The sequence below is a fragment of the Acomys russatus genome, chromosome 4 (assembly GCF_903995435.1).
Source record: "Acomys russatus chromosome 4, mAcoRus1.1, whole genome shotgun sequence".
NCBI classification, from domain to species: Eukaryota; Metazoa; Chordata; class Mammalia; order Rodentia; family Muridae; genus Acomys; species Acomys russatus.
This window is the reverse complement of record NC_067140.1, coordinates 58,466,146-58,490,479: the sequence shown is the minus strand read 5'-3', so window position 1 is coordinate 58,490,479 and position 24,334 is coordinate 58,466,146. Positions and strand designations below refer to the sequence as shown.

At 48.3% G+C, this 24,334-nt stretch overlaps 1 protein-coding gene across 1 annotated transcript in view; it reads right to left on the bottom strand.

Moving 5' to 3' along the window:
• Positions 1-7,191: 7,191 nt before the first annotated feature.
• Positions 7,192-24,334, bottom strand: part of Sord (sorbitol dehydrogenase) — a 29,522-nt gene continuing 12,379 nt past the window's right edge. Inside the window, exons 3-9 of the mRNA XM_051144518.1 lie at positions 22,910-23,074; positions 16,825-16,984; positions 14,722-14,840; positions 12,776-12,841; positions 11,486-11,661; positions 8,448-8,569; positions 7,192-7,654 (exon numbers count right to left, since the gene is read on the bottom strand). Coding sequence (XP_051000475.1) covers positions 7,489-7,654; positions 8,448-8,569; positions 11,486-11,661; positions 12,776-12,841; positions 14,722-14,840; positions 16,825-16,984; positions 22,910-23,074 — 974 coding nt within the window. The 3' untranslated portion in view covers positions 7,192-7,488. The remainder of the gene's footprint in view (positions 7,655-8,447; positions 8,570-11,485; positions 11,662-12,775; positions 12,842-14,721; positions 14,841-16,824; positions 16,985-22,909; positions 23,075-24,334) is intronic.

Sequence of the window (24,334 nt, the reverse complement as noted above, 5' to 3'; positions counted from 1 at the left end):
CAGAAGTGTCTGGCCCATCAAAGGACCCTGCAGGTATCCCTGAGGTCAGTGGTTCTCAACCTTCCTAATGTAGTGACCCCTCCAACCATAGAATTATTTCCATTGCTACTTTATAATGTAAATATCTGATATGCGACCTCTGTGGAAGGCTCATTTGACCCCAAGGGGTCACCACTCACAGAATGAGAACTGATATCTCAGACCAACTCCTTTTTTCCCACAGCAGGTTAATATTCTATTGACAGATGGCCCTCCTGAGAGAATTTTCTGTGGGTCCCATCATAAATCATCAAGAGAGAACACAAACTAAGTGATCCTTCTGAAATTAATGGGTCAAGACCTCAAAACTGATTTTGGAAGAGACGATCCCAGGAACTTCCTCTTACCCTCCTTCCCTGCTTTACCACCTACCACCCAAAGGAGCCCGTAGCTATCCCCAGAAGGCCTAATGGCTGGTCCTCTCTGGACAGGCACTTCTAAAAGGCATGGTCAAGCCTCATTCTCCACTGTGAAGGCATGCCTATGGACTAGCACAGTGCCTGGCACACAGAGAAGAAATCCTGGAGACATCTGTAGCCTGATGAGAGAGTCCTCTCTGCCTCTGGTCCAGTATTGTTTGGAGTACCCACAATCCCCTTTAAAACAAAAGAGGCTGGAGGAATCAGCTGGTCCTGACCACTGTCCTCAGTGAGATCTCTATCTGGCTTGAACCACAGTGTCTGTGGTGGGACTCTGGAGCCGATGGCTCTAGTTCACATGAGACCTCTTCCATGTGACAGTGGTGTCTGCACCTGACCCTCCTGGTCTTTGAAGTTTCATTTCTCCTCATCACTGTAAGTCACTAGACACTTAGACTATCTCCTTAAGGAAGTCCAGCCATTGTGAAGTCAGCTCAGGCTGAGGGACAGAAGGAGAACGGCTAAGAGAGGAGAGTTAGGACTTGCTCGTCAGGCCACAGATGCCTCCAGTTTCTTCTATGTGTGACAGGCACGGTGCTAGTCCATAAGGAGGTAGACTGAGACTTGGCTGTGACTTTAAGAAGTGCCTGTCCAGAGAACACCAGCCCCTTAGGCCTCCTGGGGCTAAGGGCTTCTTAGGGTTGGTAGATGGACACAAACAGGGCAGGAGGGTAAGAGGAAGTTCCTGGGATCCTTTCCTCCCTACTTCCTAGCCTCAGCATCTGGTGAGGCCTCTCTTGCCTGAGAACATTTTTATCAAAGAGCTGGGAATGCCGGGTCATAGCCAGGCCTTTCCTACCACTTTGGGGAGTTCTCATGTGTCTTCAAGCACCTTGGCAGAATCAGAGCTGGGGAAAATATATCTTGAGGGATCTCTCAAGCCTGCTTCTTTAACAGGCAAAGAGATAAATCTTGGTGAGACAAAGATAGGGCATGGACACTCAGTAAACACAATCATAGTGACATGCTAAGAATTTCAAAATGACTTCATCTGGCCCCGTGACAACCCTAAGGTAGGTATTACTTTCCTACTTAAAGGGACCTGAGGCTGGGGGAAGTCAAACGAGTTACTTGGGATCGGTCATGAGAGAGTACAGTAGCCCAACATGTGCCTACCTATTTATTACTTTGTGGAGCCCAAGTCATTTAAGTGTCTATTAGCCTAGTCCTTTGCCACCTCTTTCAAGTGAGTGGCACCTTTCCCTCAACTCTCACTCTGCCCACAGCGATGCATAAGCAGGTGACAGGCTTTTCCAGCTAACCTCCCCAGCTATGCCTGTCTCCCTGTTGGGAGCATCACTCCCTCTGAAGACAAATTCTAGAGACTGTAGGAGCAACAGTTTCCTCTGGTCCTACTTTACTTGAGTGCAGCAGGATGTGGGAGTTTAGCAGCATGGTGTCAGCCCAGGGAGGCTTTGGCTGGAACCCGCTGGTCTCCCTGTGTCCTGCACAGAGTCTCACTGCCTCCCTGACCTCAGCTGCTGAGTCACTGTCCTCACTTTGCCCTGCATAAACAGTTCCTTGTCTGTGCTTTCCTCATTCACTCCCTCTCAGTTCATATCTTGACCTCTTGATTTGCTGATAATACTTTTCTCATTAAGTTCACAGGAACCAATAAGTTTTTCTTACAAGCGCGCACACATGTGTGTGTGTGTGTGTGTGTGTGCGCGCACGCACATGCGTGCTTGTGTACATGGAGGCCAGAGGACAACCTGTAGGAGTAGGTTCTTGCCTTCCATTATGTGGTCCTAGGGACTGAACTCAGGTCGTAAGGCTTGGTGGAAGGCATCTCTACCCACTGAGCTGTCTTGCCAGGGATAAAAGAATCAATAACTCTTGATGGCCAGGAGCCCTATCCCATGCCACACGGTATATGACAAGGGACATGTCTCCTTTGCTGTTCATAAGAACAGATAGCACCTGAAATATATGCTGTTAGTCCAGAGAAGGACAGCACTCAGTGTACTTACACAGCAGGAGAATAAAGAGCAGGATGGCCATTCTATTTGAATTACTCAAAAATTTCCTTAAAACTCTTAAGTTATCAAGTTGTTTTTTGTTTGTTTGTTTTTAGATCCCAATAATTAAGATGAGCATCTTAATACCTAATCCAGTTAAGTCTACAACACTCAGGGTTATGTCTGCTAAAGAGAGGCCAGAAAGGAGAAGGGACATTTTACATCTTACTTCTTCCCAGAGACTTAGTAAGATTTGGTAACGTACTCGGTCTTGCCATTGAGGGCATGGGTTTGGGGAACCTTCTGGTCCAAGTTCACTGATGGTGGTCCAGCGGTCCACAGCGACTGAGACATTTTCCCTGTACTCCCACACCAGCCCCTTCAGAGGTTGTTGTCAAATCCCCGGCAGAGCTGAAAGGGGTGACCATTAACAATATGGAGCCTTGGACCTGGAGACATGGTGACTTGTTGTTGTCACTACTGTTCATGACATGGTGAATGGAGGAGGATCAAGCCTCCATTTTCCCGATGATGATCTGAAGCCAGCTAGCCAGTGGCTCCATGACCCCACCTCAGCAATCCCTAAAGGTTTCCCAAGGCACAAGTTTTCTCATGTTGTTCAGAACCCGAAGCCTCAAACGTTTTCCTAGTCTCAACATCAAACCTGTATACCCACTGGCTGCAGAGATCGCTCAGGTGACAATATGCTTGTCAAAAATGTAATCACAAGCACCTGAACTCAGTATCTGGCATACAAGTCAAAAGCCGAGTAGAACAGTGAGGTTCTGTCATCCCAAAGCTGGGGGAGGGTGAGGTGAAGACAGGCAGATGCCCAGGGTTTGCTGGCTAGCCAATCTCATCAACCCAGTGAGTCCCAGATATAGCAAGAGATGGTGTCTCAAAAAGTAAGGTGGGCAGTGAGTATCCAAGAATCGTGAAAAGGCCCAGGGTACAAAGAGGATCATGTGGATTGGTAGCTTATGGTGCAGTGAGCCTGGGTATCTAGGATTAGGCAGGACCCATGGGGTTTCAGTATTACCCACAAAAGGCTGGGTGAGCCCATGGGCAGTTTACTTCTCAGTGGTACTAGATCCACTATCCACAGAGGCCCATCTTCCCATAGTTCCTTCCTCACAATGATTGATTTACCCTTACACTTTCCAGGTTGTGCCTCCGCCTCCAGCTTTATGTGGAGCACTGGAAGACCAGACAGGACCACAACAGGGCAGTGATGAGCTTAACCTGTCTGCACCCATCTCTGGGCTTTTGTAGACCCCTTAGGATCACACTCAAGCCCGAGGCCAAGACACAGAACAAGGTGATGTCCACAATGCAGGGATTTCCATGTGAAACCCTTCCGCCCACCAACCTAGGTCTCTCTCCCTCCCAACATCCCTCCCTCAAGTCTCTCTTTCACACAGTACTTGAACTGGAAGGCCCCTTACAGCTCATCCTGGAAGACAGTTCCCATGGGGTCTTTCTCCCCAGGCACAATGTATCAGTGCATGAGAAGACCTCAAAATAGTCCAGAATGACCCTTCAGACAGCAAAGGAGGGAACGAAGGCTGACTGGAAATGGAAGTGACTTGGTGTCATGGTTGAGCTGGTGGCTGGCCCAGGATTTAGATGTCCATATCATCCCTTTAGACAAGTCCTCTATGGTATGCTGCCTCTCAAGAGGCGAGATGGGCCCAAGAAACAGGCAGCTCCTGTGGTTGGAGGATGCATTGAGAGGTCCCATGGTGGCAACATCGGCTACACCCTTGTACACTATCAGGTGCCAAGGAAAGAACATAGCGCCTGGCCCTGCTAGGGCTTCTAAAGCAAAGGTGAGGTGCAGAGGCTTTGGAGGCAGGGGTTGGGGTTGGGGTGGGGAGCTGAGCAACAGCAATATGGCAATGGCTGTGCCGGAGAAGCATCCACTAGTGCCTGGAAAGCACATCCCATTGGCCACATGCTCAAATCAAGCTGCTGCACTGCAGCTACTCCCCCACTGTTCCCCCGCTGTTCCTTGAATTTGGCTCACAGAGGGGACAGCGAAGTGAGGGAATTCATTCTCTGCCACCAGGGGTGTAGCCCTTGGCTGGCCTCTGCCTTAGTTGGCTGCCTGAGTACTGCTTTCCTGTCTTGATTTCTGAACTTTGAGCCCAGGCTGACATCATGAACAGCGACACTTCTGAGGAAAAGGCAAATAGTCAAACACATCTCGTATGTTTCCCCGTCTCTTGACCTCTGACTTCAGTACCAGCATGCCTCCTTTATGCAAAACAGGAAGCAAGACTGTGCTGCACAGAGGCTGCAAGAGCTAGGCAGGAAGAAAGTCCAGAAGTGACAAGAGAACCTGCTGTATGTGGCCAAAGATGGAGTTGCTGAAGCCAGCATCCCAGCCTCCTTAGGGGGGGTGGGGGTCCTAGGGACTGCCTTCCCCATCTCCTTTAAGGTCACTCGCAGGGTCCTCTTCTCAGCTCTCTACCCTTAACCCCTTCCTCCCCCCCCACCCCACCCCAGTGCTGGGAGTGCCAGCTGGGTGGAGTCCTCCATGTTGACTGTAAGTATGCCCTACCTGGTGAGAGCATACAGAAGCCGCCAGGCTTTCCAATGCTGGGGAGCTTTGGGGGAATTCATATTCTTGGTTCCGGGACTGATTCACTGCATCAGTCAACACTGAGAACCTTGTGGCACTGGAGGGAATTTGCATCTCCCTGCAGCCCCTTGGACAGGGCATCTGGATAAAATGTAGAGTCCAGGCAACTAGGTGATACTTCAAGACCCCGCTCCAGCCCTTCTGCTCCTAGAATGTGTGGGGAACTCTAGCTTGGGAGCAGAAGGGGACATAGACATAGCAAGAGCCCTCTGAGCTAGTCTGAGGCTTTGCTTTCCAAATTCTCACTACATAACGTAGGCTGGCCTCAAACACAATCGTCCTCCTCAGCTCTTCAAGAGCTGGAACTACAGGTGAGCACTACCATGTCATCTCTTAGCTATGTTCCGTCAGCACCCCCCCCCCACCCCCGTGCATGATTTCACAGGCCCCATAAAGCCCAACTGGAGCCAGAAAATAGAGGTGGCGCCAAGACGAGCTTAGAAGACCCACTACAAACACAATTTTAGGCAAAGTGACACATCTTCATGGCTCCACCTTCCTGCCCTTTATGTGGCTCCCAAATCCTTTCCACAGCCTTCTTTTAATGGGGACAGTCAAAAGTGGTTGTGAATTTAACAGAGAAATCTGACCCTGCCTGAAGCATCTAAGAAGCCTTCCAAGCTGAGGGGCTTCTCTGATTCCTACTAGCGCGGTGAATGCCAGCCTTCCTAACACTGTGACCCTTTAATGACCCTCTTCATGTTTTGTGCCTCTCAACCATAAACTATCTCATTGCTACTTCAAAACTGTAATTTTGCTAGTTATGAATTATAATATAAATGTCTGATATGCAGGAAATACAAGAGGTGACCTCAAGGGGCTGCAACTCAAAAGTTGAGATCCACTCACTGTACTAGAGAAATACTGCGCATCTCCGTGCTGGAAGCAGTCTTCAGGGAAGGCAAGCAATGTTTGCAGCTAACTAAATAGGACCTAAAAGGAAGAGCAAGTGGGCAGGGATGCAAAGCTGAGTGTGTGAGTGTGTGTGTGTGTGTGTGTGTGTGTGTGTGTAGAAGTCTCATGAACCTGCCTGTAGCAGAAGGCAAGAGAAGTGTTGCGCTACTTTGTCTGAATTACTTTCTCCACCTCTAAGACAGTTTGTGGGGTTATATTTAGGACAGAAACCATGAACCCTGCTAACGCTTTGCGATTCGTGTGTGGAACAGGCAGCCTAAGTCTCCTTCCTAACCAGGCATCAACCACAGGCAAAAATCTGACACCAGTGACAATTTATTACATGAAGCAGTTTGAGAAAGCTCAGGTATTGGCTATGATCTTCTCCAGCAGTCTTTTCCACGTGTCCTGCACCTGCAGCTGATGGGGTGGATTATAGATGCAGTCCCGGTTACATCACAGTTACTGTATATTCTTTTTGTTTGTTTGTTTTCGAGACAGGGTTTCTCTGTGTAGCCCTGGCCATCCTGGACTCACTTTGTAGACCAGGCTGGCCTCGAACTCACAACGATCCACCTGCCTCTGCCTCCTGAATGCTGGGATTAAAGGCATGCGCCACCATGCCCGGCCTGTATACTCATTCTTGATTAGCTTAAGATCACAAAGGGTGTGATTTGGACCCCAATCTTATATAGAAGAGCCCTATGGTGACAATAATGTCTGTGATAGCCATCCAACAGGCGTCACCAGGGGACTTTTTTCTGATAGCCAGAACTGAGTGGAATGGGATAATGCTCTCCTGTGAGGGAGCCAGGGAGGGGATTCTAATCCTGTGAATGGGGAACCTCTCCAGTGGTTCTCTTGTACTAGTTAGGCAGGATTGAAGATCTTCAGGCGGATGTCTCCTGGTTGCCTAGCAACTGGCACTGCTCCTTACCATAAATGAGCAGTGTTGGGAAGGTGGTCCTCCACTTTGCAAATGTAACGACAGAATTCTTAGGAGCTGAGGAACCTCATCTGGGATTTGTTTTATTCTTCCAGTTTTTGTCCTGGATCCAGAAGGCCAAGTTCCTTTCCTCATTCCTCTCGAACCAAAGGACACTTAGCTTGAGACACACTGTTCTCTGGATAGCCGACAACCCTTCATCCACACTGAGAGATCAGCCACAGGCCACTTCCATCATGACGTCATTTCTTGTCAGCGCCACTCGAGCACCCACCATGGAACACAGACAAAGGCATGCTTTGTCTCATCACCCAAAGAAGGCACTAGGAGAAGGTGCAGGCTCCAGCACCTGTCCGTCAGACTCAGTTCTTTGTGCTAGACTCTGCTCAGTATAGCAGCTCATTCTGGCTACAAGGTCCCCAAGGTGTCCCCAACTTCTGTCTTTAAGGCATACCACCTCCACTAAGGCTCTCTTCTTATTATGAGTTAATTATTTTTATCATTCAAAAGAAAGTTCTGCATTGGGGCTCCCCTTCCCAGCCATCTAGCCCTTAGATGCTAAAAGGGTGAGCTGAGGCCAATTGACACTTAGGGGTTCTGGTCATTGGGGTCACACTTGATCATAACTTTCAGCCCCAAACCCTTTTTGGATGTTTCAAAGGCTTCTACAGCCTTCTCCAGAGGGAACCTATGGGTGACTAGAGGCTTCACATTCAACGTCTTCGATGCGAGCATGGAAATTGCCATCGGCCACCTGTAAGAGGTCACAGCATTTCATGAACCTTCATGGAAAAAGTCAGGCCCCCAAAAGTACTAAGCCCAGAAACTGCTCAACTATATTTATTTTTACCATAGAGCTTCTGCAAGCTCGCCTTGCCACAGAAGCCACAGAAGGCCCTTGGCTTGTAATCTGTGGTACAGACACTGCTTTCAGTTGCCCCACCTATCCCCTCATTTTGCAATGTGGTTCACAAAGCCTAGAAGCTCTTTGGCATGAAGGCCTAAGTTATGCTATCTCCAGAGGCCAGTAAGCATCAGGGAGGTGTCCTGGGGCAGGCCAAGGTAACCGTTTGCACAGACTAGCAGCCCAACTTGGCAGAGTTTAATGCACAGTAGGCGCTGTGCTGAGGGTAGGGAGCTATAGGCAGGGCGTAAGAACCACCCCCAGGGAAGTGTACCCCAGTCACAGCATCCTTGCTGCACAGTGGGGGAGCAGTAGAGCATGAGTGGAGTGGGTGAAAGTAGCTCACCTCCCCCCAAGACACCCCTTATTCCTTTTAAAGGGGAGAACGGGAAGTCTGAGGAAATGAAAAGATGGAAGGCCTAGGCTGCGGGTGGCAGATCCAGGTGCCCTCCCTCCCTGTCGGCTCCTCCCTCTGACGAGGAAGCACAGTCTCTCTCGGCAGCCCTATCATATCGTGAGCCCACAGTGTGGTCAGGGAGTGTCCCTCATGAATAGACACGCAGACTCCTGGCCTCCGAGGCTGCACGGCCTGCCTTGGCCATGCCGGCTGCTGCTCGCCTCAGCTCACCCTCAACATACTCACGTGTTGCAGTATCGAAACACGCCCTTGATATCCACCTCCCGCACGGCTGCATGAACTAGGGGTAAATTGGTCATCTCGGAGCCCATTCCAACAATCACCAAGGTGCCCCCAGAGCGAGTGGCCTGAGGAGGAAATAAGAACAGGAAAAGTCGGGATATGCAGGCAGTCCGGAGAACGTGTTCTCGCTACACTGTCAACTCCTCACCATGGCACTCAAACCCAACAGAGCGGCAGGGTAAAGACCCAGAAATGTAAGGGTGGTGGAGAACAGAGACACTAGGGACAGTCAACATCAGGCGGTCATGGTGACATACCCAGCACCAAGGAGGCTAGTACAGGAGGATTGCCAAGAGTTCAAGACCAGTGTGGGGTACAGGCTGAGGGCCAAGTCAGTCAGGGTTACACGATGAGACCCTCCCCCACATCTAAAAAAAAAAAATGAAAATAAGGACCCACCGCTGAGTTTATCAGTAGTGAGACAGCTGCAGCCGCCACACAAATAGGCCACTGAGTTCTGTGGCTTAAACAGTTTCATCCACGAAGCCCGGCAGGGGCCATTTTGTTCTTCATTTATATATATATATAAAATGGATCTTGTCTTCCCTAAATATTTACCCAGAAGTGTAGTGCTCTGCCAATGCCATGAGGTTAGACTGCAGTGACTCCCTCCCTCCTCAAAGCATGTTGGCGGATGGAGAGCACCTCCATGTAATGCTGTGTAAGTATAGTCCTGGCCCTGTGGCATTCTGTGTTCCCGGCTGTGAGAAACAGGAAAGCAGACAAGTCCTGCTGCAAAATTCCAATGACAGTCAAACATGGCGGCAGCACTTACACCAGGGCCATTCTGAGGCCTACAGTAAAGAGCTACAGAAAGGACACAGCCAGCCCCTCTGGGGGAGGCTTAAGAGATGCCATGAAGAGAGGCCTGTGGTACCCAGGTGCCAGGTAGTGCTCCCGGCTGCAGCAGTGTGAGGATTCTGAGCAGCCTGGCCCGACCCTGGACTTGGCCTGTCAGCTAGCACGTCACTGGTAACAATCACAGTGTTTGGCACTAGTGTGTGCTCAACGTTTGGCTGTTTTTATGCTTTTGCTGAAGTACAGAAATACAAATGACTCAGGAATATATGTGTAATGGAAAAAAAAATGTCTGTCCCTACGGGAGATGGGTGAAAGGTCAAAGCTAGGAGTTGACTCACAGTAAACCCTGGATTGACAACTTTTCCAGAAAAATGGTTTCCCCCTTGGGAGTTGCCCTCCTTGACAATGAGGAGGAACCCGCTGGCTATTCCAAGTAGCAGGGGCCAGCAGTATGCTGGCCACAGGCCAATAAATGTTCAGGTTATCTGATCACTGCGGATATGGTCAAGTGTGCCAAGGTGCATCAGTCCTACCCAAGAGCATCAACATCTCATGAACAGTACCCAGTCACCGCCCAGGCAGAAGGTGACATGTCCATATGTGGTGCTACTGCTCACTACACTCATTGGCGGGGTTGTCATACCTTCTGCAGCCCCTGATATGCATGATGGCTATATAACCGTGTCAGGAGAGACATCACTTCATGCCTGAAGAGTACCTCAGATCCCATTCACTCTACACCATCTCCAGGTTGCCTGGCAACTGGTCTGCTGTATCAACTACTGCAGGTGACATCTCTCCCCCAAATATCAGGGCAGAGGAGGGAGGACAGCTACATCCATCAGTTCTCACTCCGCCTCTGTGGTATGATATCTAAAGATGCTAGACACATCTGCCTTGCCACCATAACCTGGAACATGTCTAAAACAAAGCCTGGCACCCAGGAGGTACCCAAGACACACTATGAGTGGCTTTCCCATTCACAGACTCCTCGATGCTCACTTATGGGTTATCTTTGCCCTTTCCCATATGGAAACCATTGGCTATGACAGTGCAACAGAGGGCTGGCTGACTCTAGCAGAAACTCAGGACCAAGTGACACTTGTTCATCTCATCCTTCCTGCTACCTCTGTGACCTAAGCATCTAGGTAGGAGAAGCACAAGAGCTCTGCGAGAGGTCCAGGCTGGAGGGTGTACCACAGTAGAGGTGTTGCCTTCCTGGAATATCTCACGTGCTGCAAAGTGTCCTGTGACTGAACTAGCTATGACTCAGAAGCAAAGTGGAGGCCCATGGCCCCATGGGGAAGCAGTCAGTCCTCCTAGATCAGGCCCTCCCATCCTACCACAGCTGCCTGTCCACTCCTTCCCATGCAGTGGGTAAAGCTTAAGCTCTGGGGGTGGCCGGGGCTGGGGTTGACTCTTGACCCTGACTGAGGACACTTAGAACCTAGGGACTTGGAAGCAAGTCCCCAGGCACTCTCACTGTAAAGTGTGAAATGGTTTCAGGGCTACCGGTGCAGATCCCCCAAGCTCACAAAGCACCCAGCAGAGTGCTGGCATGGTTTCCCTCCTTTCCTTGTACTTTGCTCCGTCAATGCCACACCCTCCCCCGCCCCAACTCCCTTTCTGTTTTTCATAAGTTGCTAGTGGGTTGGAACCTTGAGGGGTGAATCAGGATTGGACAGCTTATCTGTTCCTACTTACGGAAGGCAGCACCCCAGTTACCAACTTTAGCCTTGAAAAGTCGCCTCACCTTTGTGACTAACTGAATTAATAACTGTTACTTTGTGACAATGACTCAAAGACTAGTTTTCCTCAATAAAACAATAGAGGAATTTCCCACCTTACTAAGGCATGGTTCCCTGTTTGCCCTGATGACAGTTTTGTCAAGAGCATCACTTCACGGATACTGGGGCAATGCTAAGGCAACCCCATCCTGAAGGGGCAGGTGTACCTGTTTTTCACATTTGAACCTCATTATGGCCCAATGAGGGCTCAAGGCAAGTGCACACAAAAGGCAAGAAAAGCAAGTGCAGTGGGGTTAGCTGATTCAGCTTGGGGGTCAAACAGCAACCTGGTGGAGCTTGATGGCCAATCTCCTCACTACTGCTTCCTTGACTAGTCTTTACCACCTCCGTCCTGCAAGCTGCACCTCAGGGAGCTGCCCTCAGCTCACTCACATAGATGCCTGTCTGGACGGAGGATTCTGCGCCCGTGCACTCAATGGTGACCTCTGGCTTGCTCCCCAGCAGACTTTCTACTTTCTTGGCAATTTCCTGAGGGGTCTCTTTGGCGATCTGGATGGTAAAATCGGCTCCAAGTTCCTTGGCTTTGGTCAATCGAGAGGAAGACAGATCTAAAGGTGGGAGAAATCATTTCAAGCGGAGAAAAGTAAAACAGTGGTACAGGACCCAATGCATCAATCTCTAGTGCAAGGAGTAAAGCTGCTAAGCTCAACACACACCATACCTGTACACATTGCCTACTACGTGCTACACATAGTGTGTGTGTGTGTGTGCGTGCGCGCGCACCTTTTACTTACACAAAACGCCTCCACCCAGCCTCATACACACCATACAGCTCCACATAGCTCTACATATACACATGCAAACACACACATGCACACGCCTATTCCATCTTTGACTTCTAAGTGTGGTCAGACAGATCCAAGCTGAGCCTCGTCTTAGCATTAAGAGGGTAGTGTGAGGGACCACCCTCTCCTCTCCACAGCAGCTACCTTCTCCTTTCACAAAAGCCCTGGCTTGGTCACTCCTGGGCAAGCTTTTCAGCTCGAGAACCCTGGAGACAGCAGGCAGAAGCTCTTCACACACCAGTGCTTCAGAAAGCGCTGGGGTTTGTCCCCTAAAGGTTTGTTCCCCAAAGGGTCACGCAAAGGTTTGCTCTGCAGCATGGAGTTCTGAGGTAGTACAGCCTCTAAGAGGTAGGACTGGTACAAAGAAATTAGGTCCCTGGGGCCTAGTGGGGACCAGTGCTCTTCTGAGAGGGACAAGTTTGGACCTATCTCATGTCCTGTTTTCACCACATGCTCCTGTCACTGTGATGCCATCCACCATGGGGCTGCCATGAGAGACCAAGCTAATGAGGTGACTCAATCTTAGACTCCCGTCTTCTGACCCACCAAGTAACTAACCTCTTTAGACATACCCAGACCCAGGCAGTTCTCTTTTGAGCAACAGAAAAGGATGAGAGACAGAAGCAGGAGCCCCATAAGCCCAGCTGGTTCCCTCTAGGAGACTCAGACAGAAGGAAACCTTCTTACCATGTGGTGGACACGCCTAAGGAGGCAGAGGCAGGCAGAGATTTTTGAGTTCAAGGCTAGCCTGGTCTACAGATCAAGTTCCAGGACAGACAGGGCTACACAGCGAAACGTTGTCTGGAAGGAACAAAAGGAAGGAAAGAAGGAAGGAAGGAAGGAGGGAAGGAAGGAAAACTAAAGAAACCCTTCTTACCAGTCACCACCACTTGAGCAGCTCCCATTGCTTTGGCCACAAGCAAAGTGACTATCCCAACTGGCCCTAGACAAAGCAGAGAATAGAGAAGTTTGTGTGTTACAAACATCAACTTTCCCCTACCTAAGGCCTGCACAGAAACTATGGTGTGTGTGTGTGTGTGTGTGTGTGTGTGTGTGTGTGTGTGTGTGTGTGTGTGTGTCGCTAGTGTCTACCCAAGTGCCTGGCACACAATAAAATTTTAAAAGCTGTTTATGAATGAAGGATTTTTCTCTTCATGAAACATGCTCCTAGCAGCAAGTTCTGTTTGGTCCCTCGTGCGTCAGCTTCCTTTCTCTTAGGCACTGCTGGAGAGAATCCCAAAGAACCAGCAACTAGGGATCAGAATCTCTGGATACAGTTCCCTGACCCTGAGACTTCAGGGGAACTCACCACTCCACCCCAGGGAGAGTCACATTTTTCCTTGTCATTCCGAGCATCCCTCTTTCCTGAGGTGGGTCTCTGGGTTGACCCACCCATTCCTTCACCGTTTGCTTTCTAGACGGCACTGTGGTTTTAATATAAAATAAAGCTCCACAAAACGAAGCAATGAGGAATACTTTCTGTGTTTGCTTTGTAGATACACCCACCTTGAAAACAACTTTGCGTATTTCCCCCAGAAAGGTAACCACTGGGAAATGCTACTTGACACGTCTGAAATGAGTGACTAGATACACGTACTGCAGGGAGGCAACTGCACAGCTTCAAAGGTCACCTAGAACTCTGCAGCTATTGACATAGAGTATACGTACAGAGTCGTGGTTTTCTTATTGCATTTATTTACAGTATGTATACATGTATACACATGTGCAAGCACGTTCATGAATCATGGCACACATGTGGGGGTCAAAAGACGACTTGCAGAATTTGGTTCTCTCCTTTCTTCATGTGGGTCCCAAAGATTGAGCTAAGGTCATCAGATTTGGTGGTAGGCAGCTTAACCAGGTGAGCCCAAGGATCTGTCTGTCTTTTTTCTTTTCTTTCCTTTTTTTTTGAACCACAAGATTGTGTGTCCTATAATCTCAGCAATCAGGAGGCTAAGGCAGGATCATAAATTCAAGGCTAGCCTGAGGTACATAGCAAGACTCTGTTTTTGAAAGTTTTTTCTTCTTCTTTTTTTTTTTTTTTTTTTTTTTTTCTTTTTGGTTTTTCGAGATAGGATTTCTCTGTGTAGCCTTGGCTGTCCTGGACTCACTTTGTAGACCAGGCTGGCCTCAAACTCACAATGATCCACCTGCCTCTGCCACCCAATTCCTGCACCACCACAGCGTGGCTGCTACCAGCATTTAAAAAGCCAGAATGATTTGGTCTGAGACCTCTGGGTTTGTTCCAAGTAGCCAAAAGCAAGAGATGGGAGAAGACAGAGAGGTGGGACCCATCAGTGTCTGGACTCCCTCGTCCTTTGAACAGGGCCTACCTACTTCCTTTGCAGAAGGAGATGGGCAAAGCTATCATTTCTCTAGTGTGACTTGCAAGTTCCTTTACTACCCCAAATATTTCCCTACATTTTATTAAGGGCTCAAAAATTATTGCAAGATTTATTTATTACTTAAATGGATAAAGGGCTCTATTCCCTATGAAATCTAATGTTACCATGCTTATAGACATTTTATTTACCTATATTTTGGTTTGGGCTTTTTGGGATAGGGTCTCACTGTGTAGCCCAGACTAGCCTAAAATTCTCCTGCCTCAGCCTCCCAGGTGCTGAGATGCAACTGTGTACTGCTCCATCTGCCTTAGACATTGTCTGTTTAGCCAAATTCTGATCATTGAGTGAGATACTGTAACCCTCTCCTACCCAGAAAGCCTCTAGAATCAAACCCAGCTCTTGGAGAAGGAGTGAGATGGGGGAGGGATCGCCACATCCCCATCCAGTGACCCCCACAGCCACGAGCCCTGTTTCTTACCAGCTCCACACACAAGGACCTTGTTCCCCAGAGAAACTGAACCTCGCCGGCAGGCATAGATCCCCACAGAGAGGGGCTCAATCAGGGCCCCTTCTTCAAAGGTGACACCATCAGGAAGCCTGAGAAGTGATGCAACATACACGATTAGGGCCTCCGACTTTATCAGGGCACTGATGATGCGATCAATACAGCACTGCCATCTGCAGTGATCACAGTGTGGTCCTGTCACTGGGATTATATATACCCTATTTGCCTAAGGTCACTGGCTTATGTGGTTGTTATTACTCCCAGTCTACTGAGAAAGAAATGCGGCCATGAGAGTTAAATGACTTATTTCAGAAGTTCAGAATGAGGCTCAAGGGGTTGGAATTAGAAACCAGATAGGTTTGCCTCCAAAAGCCATGTGTTCCACCCCCAGGAAAGTAAATGTCTTTGGTGAAATCATTTCAGAGTTCAGTGAACACATCCTGGTTTTTGGTGGGTTGTTTTGTTGTTGGTGGTGGTGGTTTTCTGGTTTTTTTGTTTGTTTGTTTTTGCTTTATTCAGTGCTGAGGACTGAACCCAGTACCCGCACTAGCACTGGTCCACACTATGTGGTTTTCTAACATGCCTCCCAAGCTAAGGTAATACCAGCGTGGCTGTCATTAACCAATGAAAGCTCACTTAAACAGTTGGCATAACCACACTCTAGCATTCCCATCAAGACTGGTCTCACTCTAGCCAACAGTACGCAGCACTAGCACTTTGCCAAGCAGCGACTTAACGGTGGGCAGCTCTCTGTTATTCGTCCCCACCACATATTCCAGACCCACCTGGTGACAGCAGCTGCTGGACACACAACTGCAACAATGGCTCTCCTCCCGTTGTTACCCATCATTTGGGCATGCAAAGCCTGTTCTGTACAAGTACACACATGGAGGAGCAGGAATTACGGCTTCCTGTGCATCGCCTAATTTAAGTCTTCTGATGGTTAACAGAAGCAGAAGACCAAATCATCTCCCCAAAGCCACAAGGAGGGAATGATCTAGCACGCCAGGACTCATGTAAAAGGCTATAAGGTGTTGTCACTGGCAGTGGCTGACACAGAGGCCCCTGTTGTTATAGTTAGCCCTTCTCTTCCCCCTCCTCTTCCTCCTCCTCCTCATCTCCCTCTCCCTTACCCCACCCCACCCCTGCTCTGAGATAGGGTCTCAATACATAGTTTTGGCTAGCCTGAACTACCTACATAGACCAAGCCTGCCTCTGCCTCCATAGTGCTGGGATTAAAAGGGTGCACTGGGCTGGAGAGATGGCTCAGAGCATAAGAGCACTGCCTGCTGAGTTCAATTCCCAGCAACCACATGGTGGCTCACAACCATCTACAATGAGATCTGGTGCCCTCTTCTGGTATGTAGGTGTACATGCAGGCAAAACACTGTAGACATAATAAGAAAAGAAATCTTAAAAAAAAAAAAAAAAGCCAGGGGTGGTGGCTCACTCCTTTAATCCCAGCACTCGGGAGGCAGAGGCAGGCGGATTGCTGTGAGTTTGAGGCTAGCCTGGTCTACAGAGTGAGTCCAGGATAGCCAACGCTACAGAGAAACCCTGTCTCAGAAAAAAAAAAGGGGGGGGTGCACCACCACGCCCAGCTATAGTTTCCCTCTCTGTGGCTGCAGAGGAAACTAAAACAAAGGGTTAGTTATGACAAGTTCTGTCCAGAATAGCTGGAAAAGGTGATTTGGGTGATTTCCTGTTACTGTTCCAGATACTGGGAAGTTAAGCTGAAAGACTACTGGGATCCCCAGGCAGGCTGCCTTCCCTCAAAGTCAGCAAGAAGGGAAGACCCACCTTTAATGTGTTTAAAGTTACTGCTGAGCTGCGTGCGGTGGTGCATGAAGCAGGCGGGTCTGAGTCTGAGGATAGTTACCCTGGCTACGCGTCACTGCGAATTTGAGGCCAGCCAGACTACAGTGAGTCTCATTTTTCCCCTCTTCTCGTGTGTGTGTGTGTGTGTGTGTGTGTGTGTAACTTAAAGACGTTCCTTGCTGTAAGGAACTAGAAGAAAAATCGCCAACCAATGAAAAAGGACTCCCAAGGGGGCACAGTGACTCTTTAGGCACTAACTTGTAGCAGAAATCAGCGTTGTGCTTGTAGAATCGGCAGAGGTTCCCGTCATCCGGGGGTGTGGCACAGAAGAAGATGGATGGCGTCAGATTGTATCGGCCGGTCTTGCAGAATTCATCTATTTCTCGGGGAACCCCAGGCTCAATGGCAACCCGGTCACCTGGGGAGGAGAATACAGAGTGGTGCCACCAGAACAGGAGCAGAGCGTCAGGCCTGCTGAGTCTGCTTCTGCCTTCCAAGCTTTGAAAACAAGCTCAGGGGCAGAAACACATGCTCGCCCACTGGCTGAGGCCAGAGGTGGGAGTTCAGCAAAAAGGGCCTCTCCTGTCGGTACCTTTTCTCCTGTCCTCCCTTCTCTAACCTCCTCTCTCTCTCTCTGAGATCTGTGTCACTATACACCAAGCTGGTCTTCAGCTCTCAGCAATCCAGCTTCAGGTTTCTGAGTGCCAGAATTAGAGGAGTGGGCCGCCATGCCCAGCTCTCTCTGCACTTCTGAGGTGGGCACACAACCCAGCAAAGAGTCACATTCTGGGAGCCAGGAGTCAGCCCACTTCTCCACTTAAGAGATTTAGGCTGTTTCATGCTAAGCCATCTTGCCCTTGCTCCACTGGGACCCAGGACCCTACTCTCTATCCTAAAAGGTAAACCCAGCAGGCTCACCTATCTCGATTTGTTACAAAGTGTTATCTACTACACAGAGGGGGCAAACCTCTTTTCTTCACTTGTGAAACTATGAGGAAAGGCCTCTACAGATAGATTGGAGATCCAGGCAGGAGTTGGGGGAGGGGAAACCGTGATCAGAATGCATCGTGTGAGAAAGTTTTTTCAATGGAGAAAAAAGCGCTCTCGCGGCCTGATTTATGTTTATTCTACTTTAGACAATAACTAGGGGTCAAATGATGTGTGCAGGGTGCTCAGACACCAGAAGGTGCTGGATCCCTGTGGCTGGAGTTACAGACAGTCGTGAGCTGTCCTGTGGGGGCTGGGAACCCAGCCTAGGTTCTTTGGAAGAGCAGCCAGTGCCCTTAACCGCTGAGCCATCTCTCCAGCCCCGCCTTCTTCTCTAACGAATTTCTTTTGTTTTGTTTTTCGAGACGGGGTCTCTTTGTATGAGCCTTGGCTGTCCTGGACTTGATTTGTAGACCAGGCTGGTCTCCAACTCACAGTGATCCACCTGCCTCTGTCTCCTGAGTGCTGGGATTAAAGGCGTGCGCCACCACCGCCCAGCTTTCTAATGAATTTCTAAGTAGACAATAGCACTGCAGGCTATGCAGTATTAAAAATGGAAACCACATGCTGTGTACGCTCTGCACCTGGCTTTTCACTAAGGATGTTTTGTAGGTTGATGCATGTTATGTAGGCATTGTTTATTCCTTTTTTTGTGACTGAACAGCATCCCATCCTGTGAGTACAGCGCAGAGCTAAAGTATTCTCTTGCTGGTGGACAACTGATTATTTCCTGTTTTCTGGACAATTTAAGTATCTTGACTCCTCACTTAAATTGCGAGTGCCTTAAGATTAGAAAGTTGTCTGCTTCATATATATTTTGCCATTAACAGAAAGTAGGGGAGGACTGCAGGGCTAGCTTGGCATTTAAGAGCCCTGGCTGCTCTCCTGGAGGACCCAGGTTTAATTCCCAGCTCACAAATACCTAGAAGTCCAGTTCCAGGGGATCTGATGTCCTTTTCTGGCTTTCACAGGCACCAGGCATAGGCATGGTGCTCAGACACACAGACAAGACACCCATACACATTAAATGTTTAAAAAGTTAAAAAAAAAAAAAAAATCTTTATATTCTAAAAACACAAAGGATCCCCAGAAATCCCAGTGGCTTTTAAGATGTAGTCTTGAACTTGTCTGAGTTCCTCAGTCTCTCCCACCTGTACTGTTTCTGCTGCTCACAGAACAACTCATGGTCCCCGGCACCCATTGAGGCAACGTATTCAACTTGACATTCAAGGTGGAGTTTTGCATTATCCCATTTTATCTCCTAGTTATTATTACATTATCACAAATGGCAATTCTCATTTGAAGACTCATTTTAAGAGAGGTTATGCAATTTTATCATCTCCCCCCAACTCCCCAGGGCTTTGAGAATACATACATGTGTGAGAACCCAGACACATCACTTGACCTGTGTCATTTTATTAGTCTGACCCTCTTCACTAACTCAAAACAAAACCTCAAATCTCAGATGACAGCAGCTCCTTGGTTCAAACATTTGCTCTTGAGCCAGATCGAACAGGGTGGCATTCCAGCCAACTCTGAGACTGGCCAGTGTGTGACCCTGGGCAAGAACCACATTCCAGTGTCTGTATCTATGAATAAAGCCAATAAAGTGTACCTTGTGGCACGGTCTCAAAGATTAAATAATTCTTGCTTTACTGAACAGCATGCCAATGCATACAAGGTTTCTTCTTCCTTTTATAATTATTCTTGTCATATATCCAGCTCCACGTCCCATATCTATGAACCACACTTGCTCACAATCAATGTCCTTTCTTTGACCCCTGACTATGACCCCTGGTGTTGTTGGCAGTTATAATGTCTGGTCTCCCTAACTAGATTTATTAATTCAGGACTCACTATTTCCACCACACCCCCCCCTCCATTTCTCAAAGTATCTGACCCAGGTCTGAACCCATGGCAGACATTGATTAAGTACTTGCTAGACCTCAGAGAACCTGGTCCAACAGGAAGGCATCAGTCACTGGCTGGCTGCTGGAAGACAAGCGCCTTCCACTTTGTGATGAGCCTGCATCACCGCAGGCATTAACAATGAGTGGAGGTCTGGACTTAAAAATCCTAAATGAGAGCCGGGCGTGGTGGCGCACGCCTTTAATCCCAGCACTCGGGAGGCAGAGGCAGGCGGATTGCTGTGAGTTCGAGGCCAGCCTGGTCTACAAAGTGAGTCCAGGATGGCCAAGGCTACACAGAGAAACCCTGTCTCAAAAAACAAAAACAAAACAAAACAAAACAAAAAAATCCTAAATGACTCAGCACTCAGGAGGCAGAGGCAGGAGGATCTCTGTGAGTTCAAGGCCAGCCTGGTCTACAAAGAGATTTCCAAGAAAGCCAGAGTTGTCACACAGAGAAACCGTGTCTCAAAAAAAAAAAAAAAAAAAAAAAAAAAATCCTAAATGAGGCACTTGTTTAACTTCTATGCCTGGGATCAGAGACTGAAATATTTCACAGTGCCTCCTGCCAAACCCCAGCTTCCTCCAATTAATCTGAAGTCATCTCCAGGCCACCAACAGCCTCATGAGCAAAGGAAGGCAGATACAAACAGCTACCTATGCCAACATAGTTCAGACCTGATTCACTGTGCTGGGGGACAATGGCTTCCCCCTCAGCTGCAGCTGAGAACTGTGGCACAATCGAGTCTAGATTTTACTAGACTGTTGTTTTCCTAGCCATCTGATAAAAATCAAAGACTATGTTATAGGCCCCAGGGAGACACCTACCAGTTGTCATGCTAAATAGATGTGTTGTCAAGCTATCTTTTAAATATGTATGTTTACACACACAGATCCGTGCCACCCTCAACCTTGGCCAGAAAGGCTTCCCTCTGAAGTGGCCAGCTGAGAGCAAGTGACTATTGGGGGTTCATCCTGTTGTAACCTGCTTAACCTGCTTACACCCTTGAGCCCCTCCACTGAGATCCACTTCAGTTCCTAGCACAACTGTGGCTCCTCTGTTGACACCTGCTGTCACTTTTAGCACTCCAGAAGCCATTTTTCCTCCAAGTCTCCATTTTGATCATAATGTGAAATTATGGTCAGGTTCTCGGGCTTGCTCTATACAATATTTATTGAACATTTTTCTTGAATTAATGATTCAAAATAATAACAATACCCTGCATTATGTTCCTTTCTTGCAGAATGGTAGGCAACGGAAAAGTCCCCAAGCCTATATCCTAGCCAATCAGCTTACAATGCTACCTGGACATTGTGCTCAGAACAAAATCGATTCTTGTGTTTAGATTATCAAAATGATGCCATGCTGCCCTCCCCTTGCTCCCCACCTGGTTCCCTGGTTGTTCCCTGGTGATGGTTTTTATTTAAAAAAAAAAAAAAAGCCTGCCTTAGAAGCAGACCAACATCACAGTTAGGCTCCGGAGTCCACTGTGTCCCTGGCCATGGTCAGTCTTGAGGCGTGGCGTCCTAATACACCGTCAGCAGGCGCCCCACTGAGATGGGTGCTCGAGTGGTTTGCATGGCGAGTCCTGTATTATAACAGCCCCTAAATGGGCTATCTACGTCAACCCCACACCCCAAGGTTCAGGAATAATTGTGGAAGAAGGAATTAAAGGAATGTAAGCCAGAGTGCGAAGGAGTGCCGTGAAAGCTGTCTGGACACGGCATGACTATTGCACTCACGAACCTACTGCAGCTTTGGTTACCTGAATGATCAGTCAACATTCTAATTGGACTCTGGCTTAAAAAAAAAAAAAAAAAAAAAAAAAAAAGTAAAGACTCAAAGTAGGGGCAAGTTGAGGATTGCTGGGTTCCTGGGCTGTTACAGAATAAATAAAAGATATTCTACTTAATTAAAACAGAAATTTTGGAATGAAAGACAAGTCAGTTGACTACTTTAAATGTTAGAGGTAAGGCTTAGCCTTGCTAAAGTTATATTGAACTCTGAGATTAAAACTGAGTGAGTAAACTGGGCATGGTGGCACGCGCCTTTAATCCCAGCACTCGGGAGGCTGGTCTACAAAGTGAGTCCAGAACAGCCAAAGCTACACAGAGAAACCCTGTGGCGGGTGTGTGTGTGGGGGGGGGGGGGAAGCTGAGTGAGTAAAAGCAGGAATGCCAGGATTTTTAAAAAAAAATTTTTAAGTTTAATTTATGTGTGCTGGTCTCAGACCTTGGAGTTACAGACAGTTGTGAGCTGCCATGTGGGTGCTGGGAATTGAACCTGGGTCCTTTGGAAGAGCAGGCAGTGCTCTTAACCTCTGAGCCATCTCTCCAGCCCCTATGACAGGATTTTAAGGTCATCTTTGGCTACATAGCAGGATGGAATGCCGGGCGTGGTGGCACAGGCCTTTAATCCCAGCACTCGGGAGGCAGAGGCAGGTGGATCGCTGTGAGTTTGAGGCCAGCCTGGTCTACAGAGTGAGTCCAGGACAGCCAAGGCTACACAGAGAAACCCTGTCTCTCAAAAAAAAAAAAAAAAAAAAAAAAAAAAGCAGGATGGAAGAAAGCTGGACAAAAAGAGCCTCTATCTGAAAAGAAAAAAATCAAGATCTTTCTAATTCAAAGAGTCTATGGTTTGGGGTTCAAATAGCTCTGTTGTGGGACAGCTGACTGTGCACTTTGCATCCCACAATACAGAGCCTGTATCCTCTTACAACAGGGAAAGACTCTTTGGATACTCAGTGATTCAGAGTATGCCACCAGACGGTGGTGGTGCACAACTTTAATTCTAGCACTCAGGAGGCAGAGGCAGAGGATCTGAGTTCGAGGCCAGCCTAGTCTACAGAGTAAGATCCAGGACAGCCCTGTCTAGTGTGCCTACCTAGGAACTTAAACTCACACCTGGAAATGGTTTCAGCCAGATATGGTAGCTCATGCTTTCAATAATAATACTCTGGCAGCTAGGGCAAAAGGATCACCTTGAATTAGAGGCTAGCCTGGGCTACAGAGTTCTAGGCCACCTTGGGTTACAAAGGGAGTTCTGAGCCAGCCTGGGCTACAGAGTGAGGAGGCACCATCTCAAAAGCAAATGAATAATTAAAAGTAACATCAAGCAAGTCTTGATTCTTAGTATTTGGAAGCAGGTCGTGGTTTATGTGACATTATGTCACATTTTACAGGCCCCTTTTCTGAGTTATTTCACATTCTCCACCATTTTTTCTAAGGAGACAGGGGTATAGACAAGACACGCTGTTCAGCCCTGCAGTCACCAGCAGACACTGTGACTAAGAAGCTGCTTTGTGTCCCAGGTCTGTGCTCCCGTCTCAGGTAGAAGGGAAGATCCCTGCATGTAGGGATCCAACACTGTCTTGTTCACTCACTGCTGTGCCTCCGTGCTTGGCTGGGAGCCTGGCCCAGGAAATGCACTCATTGTCACTGATACTGACCTGGTTTCAGATGTTTCACCATCTCTCCTGCTTTTGTGACTGTCCCTGCAGCTTCATGCCCAAGCACCATTGGCTTTTTCACAACAAAGTCTCCAATTCGGCCATGCTGCCAGTAGTGAACATCTGAGCCGCAGATCCCCACAGAATGCATCTTTATCAGCACCTCTAATTAGAGAATTGAGACAGAGAAAACACATGAGGGAAAGGCAGGCCCTCTGCTGCTCTCAGGGGGCGCTAGCAGTTTCTCTCTGGACAGGGGAGAGGGCTGGGTTCTCAGAGGCAGGTACAAAACTGACATCACAAAGAAAAATAAGCTAAACCGAGGGCCTAACTAAGCCCAGGAAGACACAGAACGGCTTGAACAGCGCAAAGAAAGAGCGTGTGGTGGGTAAGTACATGCTGACTGGGTTGGGCTGTTGGGTCAAACTCCCATGCAGATTTTGCTCACAAGGTGGGGTTCTTGTGGAGGGTCTTATAATACAGTTAGCATAATCCATGAACTGTGAGTGGACCATAAAGTAGGTAGGCCTCATCCAATCGAGTAAAGAAAGGCCTTGAGAGAAGCCTGAAGGAGAAGCTTTCCTAAGACTGCAACACAGGAAGCATGCCTGAGCCTGCTACCCCGCCCTGCAAGCCTAGAGCTTTCCAGACCACCTAGTCACAGGAGTCAGTTGCTTAATGTAAAATAAACTTCCCTCTTCTCTCCCCCACCTCTGTAGATACACACATATATAGACACACAGACGTATCTCACATGCTGTGTGTGTTTGGAGAACCCTGACGAATCCTGCAGTCAATAAGATATTATGAGGAAGAAACACCTTATCAACCATTTAAAAGAACAAACTGTTTTGGAGGAGATAACCATTCCCAAACACTGTGGGGAGCCTGACTCTTATCGTCCTGAGAATCTCTCTGCTTGCCACTGCATGATGAACTACCAGGTAACTTCCTCCAGTTCCGTGTTTTCTAAAAAGGTGCAGCTGTCCTTCACCCTCCTGGAGGGTCTCCTCCTTTGAGGGACTGAACCAAGTAGCTCCGGTGCTGTTTCTGTTGTCACGTGTTTAAAATGATGCCCTTGGGCCCCCCCCAACTCAAGTAAGTACCAAAGGATTCTGGGTTCTGTCTGACCTAGATGACCAAAGTATGAATACCTCCCTGAGGAAAAAACTCCACCTTCGAAAGACAAAGAGGCCAAGAGCCCTGCTACGCACGTAGATGTGTCAACTACTGCCCTTGCTGCAGACTAACAAAGTGCCTCCAGATACATCTCTGAAGAGTTGTCTTTGCCCTGGGTTTCGGTTGAGCAGTTGGAAGTGGCAGGTTGAATTACGATGGAAGATAGATCAGAAAAACTCTGAGCTTTCTCTACAGAGGTTCACAATTTGCAGCAAGAGACGAGATCTGTCTTGCTGGAATACTTGC